Source organism: Aquila chrysaetos, chromosome Z, assembly GCF_900496995.4.
Source record: "Aquila chrysaetos chrysaetos chromosome Z, bAquChr1.4, whole genome shotgun sequence".
Lineage (NCBI taxonomy): Eukaryota > Metazoa > Chordata > Aves > Accipitriformes > Accipitridae > Aquila > Aquila chrysaetos.
Genome location: NC_044030.1, coordinates 62,196,151 through 62,214,362, shown reverse-complemented (window position 1 = coordinate 62,214,362; position 18,212 = coordinate 62,196,151). Strand labels below are relative to the sequence as shown.

The 18,212-nt window shown below is 36.4% G+C and overlaps 1 protein-coding gene across 3 annotated transcripts in view; it reads right to left on the bottom strand.

Moving 5' to 3' along the window:
- JMY (junction mediating and regulatory protein, p53 cofactor) overlaps positions 1-18,212 on the bottom strand; it is a 74,494-nt gene that overhangs the window by 17,775 nt on the left and 38,507 nt on the right. For all 3 annotated transcript variants that reach the window (XR_005931515.1, XM_030003249.2, XM_030003250.2), the window contains exons 3-6: positions 17,781-17,931; positions 15,386-15,555; positions 8,503-8,668; positions 4,790-4,977 (exon numbers count right to left, since the gene is read on the bottom strand). Coding sequence is in view for 2 of the 3 variants with exons in the window: in XM_030003249.2 (XP_029859109.1) it covers positions 4,790-4,977; positions 8,503-8,668; positions 15,386-15,555; positions 17,781-17,931 (675 nt within the window). In the remaining variant the exon portion in view is untranslated. The remainder of the gene's footprint in view (positions 1-4,789; positions 4,978-8,502; positions 8,669-15,385; positions 15,556-17,780; positions 17,932-18,212) is intronic.

The window sequence follows — 18,212 nt, the reverse complement described above, 5'->3', positions numbered from 1 at the left end:
TGAGAAAACGTATGTTAAGTTTGGTTTGGTTTTTTTGACATGTCTTTTATGAAACACTTTCTCTTTAGCATCAGTATTTAAATCTTTCTGATTAGAGTAATAATGAAAGATATTTTAAGGATGTAAAGGGGACAAACCAGACCAAAACATATTTGGTGCTGACTTTGCACTAATAAACAACCTACTTTAATGCAATTACATCTCTATGACTTGAAATAATAAAAGACTAGGAGGGGCTGAAAACATGTTGCAGCACAGGATTAGAAATCTGAATCATCTTAACTGATTACAGAAACGGTCAAAAAAAAAAAAAAAAAGGTTGCAATTTCATAGGGACAAATGCAGGGTTCTACCTGTAGGCAAGACTAAGTGACTGCAAACAAAGGATGAAGAAAAAAACCACCCACGTAGCAGCATTCAAGAAAATTATCTGGGTGATTATGGCAGATGACAAGTTGAACATAAACCAACAAACTCTGGCAAAAAAAGAAAACATCATAATTGGGTGTATGAGCAGCAATACAGCCTGCTACACATGTGAAGTAGTCCTTCCTTCTCAGCACTGGGAAAGCAGGATCATTATGTCCAGTGAGAGCCACCCTTCAAGACAGATGTTGACCAACTGTATAGAACTGAGAGAGCATCAAGGAGTAACATTCATGGCTTTTAATCACCTGGCTGATTTCACAGTATCAAAGTGTACTTCTACTAAAGTGACAAAAAGGGAGAGCTGAGGAACCCTTTCAACCCTCGTCACTGGATAAGCTACCATGTTTAAGACTAGTAACATGTAATATACGTAAGAGAGATCTGCATTCGTATTATATTTAACTAGTTCCAGTGAGCCTTGCTTTCAGATTGAAGAGCATCCCAATTAAAAGGTTAGCTTCTCATTTGGTAAGCTCAGTACGCGCAGAAACCATATTTTACTATAAGTGTTCTGTGTAGTTATGCTCTTATGTTGTTGTTGTTGTTGTAATAATAATAATAATATGAAAGCATATAACAATAATAACAACAATAGTAATATGAAAGCATACCAAGTAACCCTATGGCAGCTGTCACTGCATCTATATAACACCTGCTTTGGCATGGGCTACGCTTTAAACTGTGGGCTTGCAAAGTAGTAAAGGTGCCCTATTAAATGGACACAACAGCACGTGAGGAAGCTTCTCAGATCAAAGCACACATTAGGAACATACCCGGAACAGCTTCACCAATCAGTTGCTTCTCCCAGTCTGCTCATGATAAGGAATACCCTTCCTGGATGTAAAATAATTCAGTTTCTTCACAACTCTACTTTTCCAAAGATATTTTTCTAGACACCTTCTTCACCATCTTTTTTACCTTGACTCTTTGCTATAAATCTAGTACCCTAATAAAACAGCTGCTTGCTCCACATGATAACCTAATTAATACTACGGTGCAGCCAGCAGGGGGTAGACTGGGATAACAATAGGGATACCGTGCATGAAAAATCTTTGAAACTAGCTTTCAAGAAAGAAAAAAAATAGTGAGACTGCTATTAAAATCTTATTTTTTAATAACTAACTCACTGTCATCAACAAAAAGGAACATCAGGAAATGACTACTTAACAAAGGCAAATAGGTTTGTATAAAAAAAATAGGAGAATAAACAGTTTATACTCATGGTAGTACAGCAAAAGAACATCAACCTTTGTAAAACCATAAATGTAAAAAATGCTGGCTCAGTTATTCAGAATCAAAACAATGAGGTTTGTAACAAACCTTTAACAAAAGTTTCTAAATAAAGGTTTGGTACAATTATTTGACAACATCATTAAAAAATAAAAGCTTCAACTGCAAAAACAGGGAAGGAATTTCTGAAAAATAAATGGAGACTATAGTCATCAAATTTTATATTACCTATAGTCTTATTCTACACAGAGTAATTGATTCCCTTTCACTGCATTGCCTCCTTAACAGAAAAGATTTTCAAATACCCAGATGATGAAACAACCTCCTCTGAAAAATAAAAACTAATGCTAGAGAATCATTTCCTATTCTTTTCTTAATCATGGTACCTGCTGCTAGAAAGGAGGCATTCTCCTAAGGGAATCTTCAGTTGCCAAAAACCTAATAATGAGCAAGGACTCAGTAATTTCTAACTGTATCACAAGACTGTGATATACACCACTTAATGCACAGCTTGCTTTTTGTTTTCAACTACAGGGCAAGGTAAAAAAAAAAAAAAAACCAAACAAAAAAGAAAGGAAAAAAACCCCACCAAAACCTCACCAACCCACTCCAAAACAGAGCACTTGTTTACAGGTCTATTTTAAGATACTTTGCTGAAACAAGTGTTTCATCTGAAAAGCATTAAGCAGACTCCCATCTCAGTTCAACAATAAATGTTTCTTAATTGAGAGAGACAGACAGACTTTGAGAAAGATATTTACTGCATAGTACATGCGCCTTCCAAATGCACCCTCAAAAACTCAATTCTTTCCTCCACTTAGCGTTCAGTCATCACTACGCTCATTTTCACCATCTAGAGTCTGCTTTTGCATCCCATCTGTATCTTTGTTCTGCATGATTAACTTAAATCGCAAACTCTGAAGAGCCAGAACCCTTTTTTCCTCCCTGTTTTGTAAAGTACCACTACCCTCGTCAGGCACTATAAATAGTGTTCATTAACAATGTTTTGCAGTATCTCTAGAATTGTCACTCAAGATACAAAGCTTGGTTATGTTTGAATCAAAGTCACAAGAGTCTTGATTTTCAGGTAATTACCAGTAAGCTTAGTAAGGCTCTGCGTTACTCAGCAGTAATAAGAGCAGCTACAGTAAATACCTCTAACATAAATATCCCTCAAAACAGCTACGTTCTTTTCTGCCCGAGTGCTGCAAAATGGCACACAACAACAGATCCTGCCTATTCTTTTTGCTCAAATAAAGATCTTTTGTTTCCCCCTCCAAGTTTAAACACACATTATTCTAATCTGTGATTTCTTTAGAAGCTGAAAGCTAAGTATCTCACTGCAGCACTCAACTGCAGATAATGCCACACTGGGCAATGAAATCAGTAAAGAGCTGGAACTAGTTCTGAGAGTGCTGTTATGTCCAGCAGTGAAGTTCCACATGGAGACATTACCTCAGGTCCTGAAAGCAGTATAACCATGTTCGTCCAGCACAATGTTGAGTAGACATGACTATACTACTCCCACATGCAGACCCAGGCGAGCAATACTGCCACATACAACTCTGCATCATGTCTCATTGCACAAGCAGGCATGCTGCAACTAGTGCTGCAGCCTAGAACTAATTCTTCCAGCTTAAACAAGGTATTTTATCATAGCATTACCTTGAAACAAATGAGCCAACTGAAGTGACTAGCTCTTTATACAGGTGAGAAGGCATGCTAAAAAATCTCTACTCCTGCTTCAGTGTTGCTTTTCAACTTGTTAACTCCTATAAGTTGAGTAAGAAACAGCAAGCAGCCTGTCACTTTTGAACAGGTTTGTCTATTCTGTAAGATGCTAGAAGTGTCCTTTCATATTCAGGAGAAAGTAGGGTAACTATTATAATGTAGCCTATGTTAATTAGCACACCATGACAGATAGGATCTATTCCTTAAAGTACTAAAAAGCCCAGCTTCTTGATACTTTTTCTTTTTACAAAGTCATATAAAAGAAACTCCATAACTCTGAGCAAACGACTTCTCATAACTGGCTAACAAGAGACATTTCTTTCATAATAATTTATTTGCAGTCTTCTCCATATTGTGTTAATCAGAGACAGGACAATGTCTGAAGAAATACAAAAAATCCAAAATATAAAATGTACGCACTACTGTTTTGTCTGCTGTGTTATGCTTCAGATTCAGGTACAGAAATAGATACATTAGTTATGAAGGGGAGGCAAGACCTGAAGGCTTTACGCTCAATCTACTAGAATTGTTTATGTAAAGGGGTCATCTCCCACATCAAGGGACATGACTGGGAACATACAACCACACCAACCCCTCATCCCACTCTAGAATGAGGTCTCAACTGACACTTCTGCACAGCCTTATAGTATAAAGTATGGGGTAGAAACCTATTTTATAATAAGTATTACAATGCTTTCTCAAAACTTTGATCTATTCTACTCATTAAGCTATCTTGCTCATTAATAATGCATATTGATATAACCACAAACTGCTAGGGAACAATAAACAAGTCATTCTGGGAAAAAGGAACATACTTACTTGATACACAATTTCAAAACATTAGCTGTATTAAAACAATATTCTGTGCAGCATCCGCATCATGTAATGAATGAAAAAGGAAAGTGGCCCTAAATAGCATGCCTAGTTTTACAAATTAAGAATATATACTGAATTTCATATATATCTGCTGAACAGAGTATCAATGACATGACATAAGTTTAAAGGGATGAAGTAAGAGAATGAAAATAAAACTCATTGTGAGAAAACACTTTTGAAAATTCTCTTCTGCAAATATATATAAAATTACTCTCTGTAACAACACGCATTCTAGCATGTACTCTCCACATGAAAGTATTCTGATTAGTTAATAGAAACAAGTTTATTTGTTGACTTCAAAACAATTAAAGGTTCCTTTAAAGCTAAAAGGTAAATGGAATCTTAAACATATCAATTTAGTAATACATGCTATTGTATTTGGTACTTTGTAAAACAACTTTTAGTCAGTAGTAAATACAATCCACAAAAATTCTGTGAGACTTGGAAGTTGTATCTGAAATGAAACCTTCTGAAGTTTTATTAAAATTGCTAATTATGCTAGAAATTTGCAATTTCATAATACCTTCTTATTTCTGAGGTAGGCTTTCTTGGCTGAAATACGTCCACGCCTTGCTTCCAGCTGGCGGATTTTTTGTTGTAACTTTTGCAGCTCCTCTTTTTGCAAGTGTATAGATGTTGCTATATCCTCTTTTTCAAGCATGGCTTCCATACTTTCATAAGTGTCATAATATACCACTTCATCTCTCTTCTCTGTTTTAAAAATGTCATCAATGAAAAAGTCAAATCAATAGTTGTATTTGATTAACATTTTGTTTTGTCAACAACAACCCTCCCACTGAGTTACAAGATTTAATGTAGAAGAATGCTATAGTCCCTTCAGAGGACTAGCAAAAATCAAAAGGTCAGAGGAAAAGCACTAAACAGCAAAACACTGTAGGGCTTTAAAGTTTATATGAAGAACAGAAATCAATACCAATGAAGCACAGCCTGGTATTCAAGTAAGCTAAGAGCATTAAAAAAACAATGCAACTGTAAATGTACACTTGTGTCTGTAGCCTAACTTGATCACTGTGTCCATGCATGCCTTTGGGTCTCAACTAACACAAGGGACGCACAATGTGCAGTAATATCCTCTGGTCTTCACTATGAAGTTCAGGATACACAGACTCTTTCTGAAATCTTTGGCATGAGATTCTTCTGCCACAACCAACTATTAATTTCATGAAAGCGGAATCAGACAACAAAACACCAAAAATTGTCTCTTAGGACGTTTCTGACCTTCCAGTCACTGCTTCTGCTCAGAGGCAGCAGAGGAAGGGTAACTTCAAGGCAGTCCTTCAGAGCATTACAGTCCTGAAAAGGAGGTCATTACTAATAGTTTTATCAACACTCATGATTTTTAGCCTCTTGAGTTAAGCATTCAGTATAACATTGAGCTCATCTCTGAATGCTGCCTTCTCATCTCTTGCCAAGAAGAAAAGAGTGATGATTATAAATCCTTGCAGAATGTTGGGATGAAGAAGCAGCAAAGGCCTCTTGTTCCTTATTTCACTGGCATACAAAATAGGATACTTTTGTAATATACCAAGAGGGATATCCATTACTGCTGGCCAAAACAGGCAGATACAGCTGGCATGACTGTGAAGCGTCTACTCCGTAGCACCACTAAACCTTCTCATTCCAACTTCATCAACTACTTTGAGCAAGACCGTGACTTCCTCCTACTTCTGCTACTAAATTGTTTGGAGAGAGGGGCAGGGTTTTCTTCAGTACAGTGTCCATTTTAAAAGCTGTTGTCACTTCATGTTACTTGTTTGTACATTTTCTGCTGCAACCAAAATTCTGATTGTCATGCTAATTTCAGCTCAGCAGAAGTCATAGCAGGCCCAGAAAAGAAAGCAGAGCACTGTATAACCTTAAAATAAAATGTAACAAAACCAGACCTACTAGATTCATTACTTTAGTGTTCAGTTAAAAAAAAAAAACAAACAACATAAAGTTTCATCCATATGTAAAACTGCCAAGTCACTAGAACCCACGCTGAGACATCAGAGAGTAAAAATAAGACTCATGGCTTACAACAATTATATTTTGCCATGCATTTATAAAATGGGAAATTTACATGCAAATTTTGTTTTAGAACACTTTCATGCAGAGTTAAAGACAGAAATTTACAAGTGCCTGCATCACAAAACCATCTTAAAAGGATGTACAAATAGTTTGTATGGATAGGATAAGAGCCTTTAAAATTCTAACCTAATAAATTCACATTTTGTGAATTTCAGTGCAGGTCTTTGCTTAATGACAGTAAAAAACTACTACTGTTTTTTATAATATGACAATCTATTATCATTTGATATTTTTCAGATCCAATGTGCTGAATTTGCAAAAGAAAATGTTTTTCTGCTAGCTTAGAACCAACTGGCAGTCAAATCCAATCACACTCTCAAAGAAATCTGTTGGGACTTCATTAGCAGTACTGCTGATGTCCCTCAAATCAAAACAGAATCCCAAACTCTCTGAAATATCTCTGCAGAGCCAATACCATCAACGAGTAAAGAATAGCAACAGCCTCTACAACTCACTAATACACACGTATTTCAAACCATACAGATGTGCATAATTAAAAGGCTGTTACTTTACTGACTCTAAGTACACTTTAAAAAGGAAGTGTAACAGAAGATGCAACAGACCATTCTTTGACAGCACAGGAAACAGCACATACTAAAAGACCATTATATGTTTTAGATGCTTTCATTCAGATTTGATGCTGAACAGTTTTGACGAGATGTAGCCACTTCTCTGTCCCATTCTTCACATTAATTGCTCTATCCCCTCAACGTAAGTAAAGTCTGAAGAGGTAATTTCATCCTTTGAGCAAACTCCCACACATTTAAGAACTGTTTTTTTCATTTTCTTTCCTACGGGATATTAACTGAGAGTTGTTGAAAAAGAGTAATTCCTTCTAACATAGACAGCTGTCTTTAATAGGAAAAAAACCCAACTTTTCGATTTATTATTAAGGAAAACTTTACAAATTTAAAACAGCAAAAGCCAGAACAGTGAACTATTTTGTTGCCATGGGGGAAGGAGGGGGTTGGTTGTTAGCTAAGTGGTTGGTTTTTTTTTATTTTAGATCAGGTTGTGGGGTTGGGTTTTTTTTTGAGATTTCTGGAGAAAACATTAATGAGAAGCCCTAATGAGCTATGATGTTTTTACAGCAGTCTTAACCTCTGAGGGCCCTTAGGTTTTCCTGTCACTACATCAAAGTGAAAGGATTTTGATATACATTCCTTCTCAGCCTCCTGTTCAAGGGACTTTCTTTGGTCCACAGGTAAGCAAACCATACTGTGTCTTCAGTACCAAAATTAAATGTCCGATTTCCAAAGTACAAAAACTATCTATCTCCAAAGCACAAAGCTCTCCACAGAGGCACCCAGTCAAAGCCACCACTTTTTTTAAAGTAATTTACAGAGTTTTCAACCCTCATCTTCCATACATGCAGTTACAGGTGTTGCCATCACAAGCCTAAAAGGAGGAGATTCACATAACAGTGAGAAGAATTCATGATACCTATGTTTTCTCTTTTTCCAGAGGCAACTCACAATACAATCCAGCTTCAAATCTCTCTTCTTAAGTCACTTTTCTATCCATAACAAAATTTGCTACGCAAGCTCTATGCACTAAACAATAAAACAGAGCTTGTGTGAATAAAACCATTAACTATAGAAAGATCTAAAGGACAGAAATGGATTCAAAAACACTTTATGATTTACCTGTACCATTTCCATAGTTTGTACACATGCAAGGTATAGTAGGTTCTGGAAACATAAGGTTTCCATCACTGCTTTAAATCAGTCAGATGGCCAACATAACATGCTTCAAAGTTTAGCTGAAGGACTCCAATTTGCAGGAATACCTTTGGAAAACCAATCACTTCAAATAAATGAATAATACCAATGCAAATTTTTAGTGAGACAAGTCCAGTAATTAAGACATTTCTTCCTCCCTGAATTTAGCTTTCCAAAACTTACATAGTATCTTATATGCTTATTTCCAAACACAGGCAATGAGAACCAGACCAAAACTTCTGTATGTGTATGTATAGGCCTTATGAACAGGTGTAAATTTTAATTTAACAGTACTTATATTAGAAGATCCAGCTCTTCACATGGTAAAGAATCTGTTCTCATTTCATTCCCACAGGCTTTACTAGACTTTTAGAAAAAGAATTATCTTTTACAGATTACATCTTAATTAAAATGCATAAAGCACCTGACATCAGTCTTCTGATGCTTTCAAGTTGTGCTGTCAGCAGCAGCTCTTCACATTTCAAGATCTCAAACTGCACTTCATATAATTGAAGCTGTAGATCATAATAATCAGCTTCTAACTGGTCCAAATGGGCTATGGCTTCTGTACCACCTTTCAGGCTCTGCATCTAAATGAAAAGAGGAAAAAAAACCCAAACACATCACTGCAAGATAACGAGAAGAACAAAACCACAGACTTTATGATTGCAGCTAGATATGGTCTGGTATGCTAAATGTAACATGTTAAAATTGAACACATCAAGAGGGTAAGATAGGTTTTGATCAGCCACACACTTTCAGACATCTTTAATATCTGACATTTTTTCCAATGGCAATAAAAAAACCCATGGCATTGGATTACACTTTGTGACTGTCAAAGTGACAAGTCATATTGTGAAACATCCCTACCAGTCTTCTACTCTACTACTTGATTCTCTGAAGATACATAATGAAATTAGTTATTTCATTATCTTCAGTCCAAAAAGTCTAAAAGTTGTTTTGCTAAGGGCATCTAGAAAACTACAGTTAAAACTGTCATTAAAGCTGAACTGAGGAAAAAGTGAAAGATGGTGAAAACAGGGATAATTACATGCACTGATCCTCTGTAACGACAGCTTAACTGAGGAGTTTCACTGTTTCTGGAGTCCTTCACAGGAGAATAAAAGATCTAGATTAAAATATTTATATATATTTTAGTGCTTATTTGTGTCATACATTTGACATAGAAAACTGACACAAGACACAGCCAAAGTGAACTCAAACCATCCTATTTCATTCAGCCAAACAAGATTTAACTGCTCAATACAGTTAGCCATTCAGACCATATTTAAAAAATACTGACATATAAGGGGATCTTATGTGCTGTCCCACTTTGGAAGGAATTCAAAGCCATGCAGCTCTACAACCTGCATGCAGAAGAGTTAGGGCCACATCCAAGTTCTCTACCAGCTCAAAAAAAAAAAAAGTATCTCTGCTAGTTTCTCTCAGACAATGGATAAAAGTAATTGTAAATTTCACTGGAGATTTGTGATCTATCTACCTTGCCATTCTGATGAAACACAGTTCAGTTTCTGTGTTACAGACTGTCCTGGGTTCAGCTGGGATAGAGTTAATTTTCACAGAAACCTGGGAGGGGGCACAGCCGGGACAGCTGACCTGAGCTAGCCAAGGGGATATTCCATACCATGTGACATCATGCTCAGTATATAAATGGGGAGTGGGCCGGGGGGGTGCGCTCGGCTTTCGGTGAGGGAAGTGGTGGAGCGTCCAGTTCTGGGTGGTGAGCAGTTGTACTGTGCATCACTCATTTTACATACTCTTTTATTGGTACCATCGCTGTTGTTGTAACTTCTCTTTTTGTGTTGTCCCAGTAAATTGTCCTTACCTCAACCCATGAGGTTCCCTTTTTTTTTCCCTTTTCTCCTTTCTGATTCTCCTCCCCATCCCACTGCAGGGGGGCGGAAGGAGTGAGCAATCGGCTGCGCGGTCCTTTGTTACCAGCTGAGGTGAAACCACGACACAGACGTTCTGTCATTAAAAAGGGATGTCTACCAAACAAAAATACAGGACCTAGCAAACTATACATTTTTAAAAATATTTGCTAGTATGTTTTTACATTATGGTGGTTTCTTCAAGGTGTAAAACTGTATCTGTAATTAATAGCCAGAATTGGGTTTCCTCGGTTTTATTTATTACACATGTTTAAATATAACTATACTAAAACAGAAAGATATCTGTACTGAATTAAACCAAAGATCCATCTTACTAAATACCCTGTTTCAGACAAAGGTTAACTGGAAATATTCAGGAAGATGAAACATACTAGGCAGCACAGTGATACCTCCCTAAAGTGATACCACCAGCCCCTAGTGCAGCTTGCAGCACAGCTTAAGCCACAGTGCTACCTTTTATACAACACAGACTTACTGGATTTTACTTCATAAATTTGTCCTATCCCCTTTTTTATAGCATGTACGCTTTTAGCACCTGCATCATTATCCACTGACAGGGATGTCACAGCTCAATTAAACACTAAGAAAACAGTCCTGTACAATACGTTTCTTTCCATTTAAGATTAATAGAAGACCTGTGAATCAATTCTTGTAACATCTATTTTAAAAATTTCTTCTATTATATTGTATATTTACTGAATGCACTTTTTGTTTATCAACTATTAGCTTGAAAGGCTCAATAAGTCCTTAAGTGAATATCATAAATCTTACAATCAATAATGTATAATTTATATGTTTTGGTCCAGTGTGACACCAGAAAGCCTTGTTATGCCATTCTATTACTCTGCATCCATATTAAGTTACTAATTGTGACCAGAACAGTAAATGACATAATGATGGCATATTTGGAGTGAATTAGAGGCTAGTTTTCAAGACAAAAGGACTGATTCTCTTGAACCTTCCAGTTTTTCTATATAAGAGGGATAATGTTCATTGGTCAGGCAGGGTATCTGGGGTTTTGGCATTTTCAAAGGATTTTCTCATTGTAAAAACATATATCACAGCAACAAAACGTGGTGGGTTTGGTTTTTTTTTTTTTTTGGGGGGGGGGGTCTTCTCTTTTGGGTTTTGTTTGTTTGTTTACATTAAGGATATGTAATTCAAAATTCTACCACAACTAAGAACTTTTGCTTTGTCTGTGAAATTCACTGAAACTTATGCTTTTTTTTTTTCCTTAAAAAAAAAGATGTTCCCAAATTTAAGTCCACAGCCTTTGTATAAAAACTGCATAGAGACATCTTCAGGCCATCTTCAAAAGCATCAGTTTATCAAGTTATAGCAGCTCAGTACTTCAATCAGCTGCACTGGTGTCTGCCTGATAAGGGACCTGTCTTACAACTGAATCGTAGCCCTACAAGCATACATTACAGATGCTGCCAGCTACCTGATCTGTTTTAGGGGTACAACACCACTATATTCAGTTTTCAGGTGCAACACAAATGGGAAATTAATATTGTCATATGGTTCTCAGGCAGCTATCCTAGCTACATAATAGACCCTCATGAAAAAGAAAAGTGGGGACCTTTAATTTCAACCATTTATGTTAAAACTTTATGAGAGATATGATACATGTGTGATAACTCAAAACAATATCATCACTCTTGGGAAAATTTCAGTATTTTTTATTAACAATTTAATTAGTGGTTCAATTCTTAATGTTACAAGTTGCTATCTAATCCCTACTAGTAATTTGCTGCATCCTTGGTAGATCTCAGGCTGATCAACACAGTGAAAGAAACACGAAGAACTTTAACACAAGAATGTTACCGGAAAGAAACATTTTGCAGCTGGACGAAGAATTAGAACTGAGGAGATCAGAGTTCAATTTCCTGCTATGCCACAACCTCTTGCGTTAACTCAAGCAAGTAATTTAATTTCTCTGGCCCTTATGTTCTTTGTTGTCTCACTGATACAAAGTGCAGAACTTAAGCAGGAACTTAGGTTTCTTAATAGTTCTAAGGGAGAAATGTATCACCTGTAAACCCACACATTGTTAATAAAGATATTAATGGGTTAAAACAGAAAGCCTCTGACAAGAACTATGATCATACATACCAAAGGGACAGATGACAAAATTAACAGAAAAATAGGCAAACATGGAATACAGAAGTGAGGGCCATCAAATCCAGCTTTCCACCACCATGGAATGCTTTCAGACAAATCTAAAATGAACTGCCTTCATAAACTGAGTTCTTAAAATAATTTCCATGTTGTTATTGTTGTTCTTATTCTGCTTTTGTAAAAACTAAAACAAAAAGCTTCCACAAAACTCTGTATTTGCTACTCCCATTGGAAGTCTGTTCTAGATACTCCCTCCTAACTGCCAGGAAACTTCTTCCGTATTTCCAATATATTCACAATCAGATAATACCATTTGTTTTTGGGCCAGTACTGAACTGCAACACGCATTGCTCTAGCCTAATATTTATTCCATTTAGTACTTTTGTAGAGAGCAATTTTGTATCATCTGAGCCTTCATTTTATTTGTCAAAACAACTTCAACTCCTCTTGTAGAACAGACTCGCCATTCCTGGCATCGTTGTGGTAGTCCTCCCCCTAACTACTCCAGTTAGAACTAATCTTTATTGGGTGATCAGAAATGCGTGTAAGAAAGGTGTAGAATAAATCTCACAACTTGATGTACAGCAAGACTAACACTTCTCCCTTTGCTGGAAATACCTGATCTGACAGACTGGAGAGTATCTGCTGCTGTACCACCCTGTTGCATTGGTGGCTCAATCACGTTGCTACCAGGTTATAAAGTCATTCTCATCTGCTGTCATTTACAAAGTAATTAACCTGCAGTTCACAGTAAAAAATTGTATTACTTTTCCGTAGCTATATATATGAATAGCTATTATTAAATTTTCTATTATCCAGCCTTTTAAGTAATCTGTTACTGTTCGGATAGAATACAAAGTCATGTTTCAATCCACCCCATGTGAATCCTGACTGTTCTCTAGTTCAAGTATTACTTTAACTCATCACTGTTGCTGTCTGAGAAGCCTCAGAAGGAGGGAGTAAAATTCAGAAAAAAAACTCAGGTCTTTAAGTTTGAATATGGAAGCTCATCCTCAAAACCAACAGAAAATCATTTTAAAGAATTTATAAATGATTTTAAGGGAAACACGGAGCACTCGCACCACTGATAAAAGGCAGGCTTTCACTCATAACTACTTGTGGAACAAAAGCACTACTCCAACCAATTAAGTATCACGAGTCAATTATAGTCAGGCCATGATACTAGAGGATACAATATTATAAAAAAAAAAAAAAAAGAGGTTAAGATGATCACTCACAATTAGTATCCTGGGCAATCAGTAAAATTTCAGACACTAAAAGAAACATCTTTTCCCCTTGAAAAGGGTGTACCACTGGTTTTATAAACTTTTTTCTTTTCCAGGACTAAATGTTCAAAAATCCATAGACAACCTGCTGAACACCAACAGTGTCCTCATAAACAGTCAGATCTGGTCTTTGCTCTGAATTGTCATTCTTTCTGTCTTAATCCTCAACTCAAACCCTGATAAATTAGTTTCTTGAGCATTTTAGTCTTTCTCAAAGGAACATCCTGTTTTCATCTTCTGTGCCTAGAAAACAGTAGCTAAACGGTTTGCCAGAGAAGGTATTTCAGTTCTGCAAGTATCTTCTTTATGGTAAGACTGCAACCCTTCTTCTCTAGTATGGGATTCCCAGTCATGTTTGCCACATCCAACTTTGCATACTTAAAGCTTTTACATTCTCAAAGCAAAAAAAGATGTTTCAAAAAGAAGTTGGTCCTCATATCTCCCCATCACCATGTTTTGACCCAGAGCTCTACCTCGTAATACACCATCCCAAAGCACCATATCCATGCCTGTCCATCAGACGTTTCTCATTTCTCCGTTCCCAAAAGCCCAAACTCGTTCAGAGCCTTTCATCCCCCTGTATACTGCAACAAACCTCTCCCTTTCCTATGCAGCCCCTAATGCTTTTGCACATCAAAACAATCACTCATTTACCAGACTGAGAGCTCACTCCACAAAAATTCATGGAAAGTCTCCACTGGGAGAAAAATAAGATGTGCTACAGAAAAGGTGATGTGTAGCTGCTCTAAATATGTGAACATATTCAATATATATTTCCAATTAGTACTGCTGGATCCTCTCATCAACTCTTAGCTAAGGATAGCAATAGCCTGATAAACTCAGGTTTCCAGGTAACTCTTGGCTTTCTAAATCTAAAAAGCATTGATATAGAGCAAACTTTTTATTTTCTTGCTCTGGGTCTTGCATGTACTATGTCTTCCTTGCAGATCAAGCTGTCTTCTACAGAAGCTCCCAAAATAGGCACATAGTCTGTCAGGGTTACGAACCACCAATCTATACAGTGCTGAAGTCGTGAATTCTCTGAATAACCTTTTCATAACAGAGCCACTGGTTTAGTCGAATTTTGCTGAAACATTTCAAAAGCACTCTAAAAACAAGCAACTGATTGGATAGAATGTAAATTAACATTAGTACGACAGAAAGTTCTTAGCACCAAATATCTGTATGATAGCAAATTTTAAAGGAGTATTTGTAGCGTTTTTGCTTTTGAGGAGGTGTCATAAAACCCAGTAAATGTGGGGTTTTTCTACTAAGACATTTAAACACAGTTTAATGCATGCACTCTTTCCTCAGGAAAGCTGTAGCTAGCACAACCCTCTCTGGAAGACTGCCTTAATAATTAGGGTAAGCAGAGACAAAGACAGTACAGTACAACAGGCTAGTCAACTGTATATTTGTGTATATATATACACACATATATATAGTGTGTATATATATATATACACACACATATATAGTATATATATACACACATATATATAGTGTATATATATATACATATATATATATATATACTATATATATCTATATATAATGTATATTTACAGACACCTTCCATCTGGAATGTCAGAGCTACTCTGAAAAGGTGGCCATGCCTCTGAGACCTAAAATGTGGAGATTACATAGCAGCAGATTTCTGTCCTATCCCTTCTCTTCATTTTATTCATCTCAGTGGATAGCTGTAAACATTAACAGTAAAAACTATCATCCTGGTTGACTAACCAGAAAAAGGTGAACAGAAAACATAAGTGGCAGAAAAAACACCACACCTACATTGCAACTCCCATTTGACTAACATGCTAGAGTGTAGTAAAAGTTTAAATACAGACTTTTATTATTAAAAGCTGAAAAATAATGACTTTCAAGTCTGCGGGTTTTTTGTTTTGTTTTAATTACATCAACACTCTTTAAGTTTTGCTTTTTTTCTGCATGGTTTATTTTTCTACTTATTGGTATGAAAAATTACCTCCTCTTTCAGCGCATGTTTCTTCTGCTCCAAACAGATTTCTTTAGCACGCATCAACTGCAAAGTCTCCTTAGAAACTGCATACTGAAGCTTTTCCATACGTTCCACTGCTGCTGCCCATGCTGCCTTACCAAATTTTTTCTGGTCTGCTCGCATTCGATCGTACACAGCTACAGAAGGGAAGAAAAGGCAGACAGCTTACCATCTACTCTTCAGGTCACTAGTGATTCTACTGCAGAGACAATGCACACATTTGGACCCAAAAGCATACAAAGTTCTCTTAGCAGGGAGCAGTCATTCTACAGAGTACTAAGGTTCAAATCCAGGATGTAAGTACTCTTAGGATTCATGTAAATATGCAATTAGGTATTTGTTGATTGTTTTATCATTGTAATTCCAATTTTTGTTATCCACAGAAGGACCATGCTGAATACACAGTACCTGACCACTTGAACCACTGGTTCAGAATTCTTGACTTAATAAAAATATCTCATTAATGCTACCACATGGTCTTAAACTGCATCCCAAATTTTCCCTGCTTCTGAAAGCACAAATTATCAGCTACTAAAGTCTCCAGTTTCCCTTAATAACTTCTACAGTGCAGTCATAGGTTTAAACAATCTGCAGATTGAAAAAAAATTACAATTTAAAAAAAAATTTTCAGCTTGATCTCAAGTACAATTCTGTAAGAATACTGAATTAAATTTAAATAATATCTATCTTTTCACTCAAAATGCTGGTTGCTTCACAAATCACTTCAAAATAAGTAAACAATTATAATCTGATCTTAATATGCAGAGGTGAATGAGAACCTTTTCAGGAAGACTTCAGAGTAGCACAAGTCCCTTGCCTGATTCAGATTTTCTGTTCTTGAGCTCCAGGCAACATCTAAGCTGACACACATGAGATTTTCACCATTTTTAATATATAGAACAATCACATGATACTGTACACTTAGCTTTGCAAAGCAAAAACCACGGAGGCCACACAATCAAAGAGGAGGCATTCAGTCCCCAGGTGCTAAAAGATATTACATGCAGTTGTTAGGTAATAAAAAATATATGTTCTCATGTGTTTCTCCTCTGCCATCTGTTAGTGTTTTGGTATGGAAGACCACACTGTGATCAGCAGGAGGACAAAAAAACCCCAAACATAACAAAACAGGCAAGCAACCTGTCTGCCAAAGGTCTATGGTTGTAAACAGTCTCCAGGCATTTCATTTCCCAGTGTTTTTCCCCACAATCTTAACTACTGTACATAAAAAAAGCATGTGAACAAAACAAAAATAAATAACTGTAAATACACATTCTTCTTCAACTAACTGGGTATTTTATTAGCTACCTTTGTCGTACTGGAAAAGGAACGGAACTGATTAAATAAATTTAGAATTTGCTCTAATCAAATTCATTCCAACATGCTTGACTGGTTTAGTCACTTTTTCAAAATGGTGGAGTTTCATGTTATCCTTAACTTGGGTTGTCACCGAAAGGAATCATTTTGCAGTGACTGCTTCTCTTGAGGCAGATCTAGCAGTCATGCAGGGAGATGACAAGAAACCTAACCATCCGAATATATTTTCTCCCAGGGGTATGGCTCATTTATCTGGTTGCACAATCACTATCACTAAGGCAAAGAAAGAAACAGCAACCCGCAGCCAAGCAGGGAAGACAGTGGGACATAAACCCTGTCAGTAGTAGCCCATAGTCAAACGAAAAGAGGTGACACGAAACCACATCCTCGGGTGTGTTTGGCCTAATAAACTGATTATTTAAGTTAAAATGGTACAAGGATGAGAGTGCAGATGTACAGGCAAGTCATATGACCTGGTTTTACTGCACCAACTCTTCAGTAAAACTGCTGCATTCTTCAAGCATAGAAATGCCAAGGTTATGTCCATGAAGATTTCTGATTAACAGAGCAGCTTTCACTAAGTAGTCAAACTGAGCTGTTGCTTAATATTTAGAACTATGAAAAAAAAAAAATCACTGAAAGGCAGGGGAGACAGGAAAAGGAAATGAATTGAAAGGTAATAAACACTTACTATGGTGGTCTGCCATATCCAGTACACAAGACAGAATCCATCACAGACTCTATGCTTCCTAAATCCTTTGCAAATGTACAGTGCAGCTAATACAATCACATTGAGAAAGTCATTGTGAAACTTTTATTTAAAATTTCTATTCTGCTCACTTCTGTCGATGTTCTGAAAAAGCTTATTGGTGAAAGATTTGAATAGACACACAAGAAAAAAAAAATGGGAATGACAACTGCATTTTCTGCATGGAGGATTGATGAAAAAAATAAATAAATAACAGTACAATACAGAACATGGCAAACATTAAATAAATTTTTAAAGATCTTTTATTTGATGGATAGGATAGTAGAAAATAACTACCTTTCTGTGTTTTAGCTGTTATTTCAAAGTATTTAACTGTAAGATCTTGAATAGAAAGCACAGCCATGTGGGCTTTTCTCTGCCAATCAGCATCTTCTTTTTGCAGACTCTCAATTCTTCTGGGGCCTAGGTAGTCATTCTCTATCGAGATCTGAAAATAAATCAGTCCATAATTAACAACAAAATTAATTGTTGCTATTTTGCCAACAGCAACGAGTTTCAGGGTGGTTAAGAAAGAAAGAAAAACAAAAAGGAGAGAAAACTACCAGCAAATCACCACGGCTTCTATTCAACAGAAAAAACTCTTCAAAGAGCTCCTTTCTGTTGAAAAAGTACATCCATGGTTTCATTACTATTCTTTCTGGAAGCACAAAAAACTCAAATGTAAATTTGATTTCTCAGTATGTTTTTGTTAAATATCACCTTCAGATA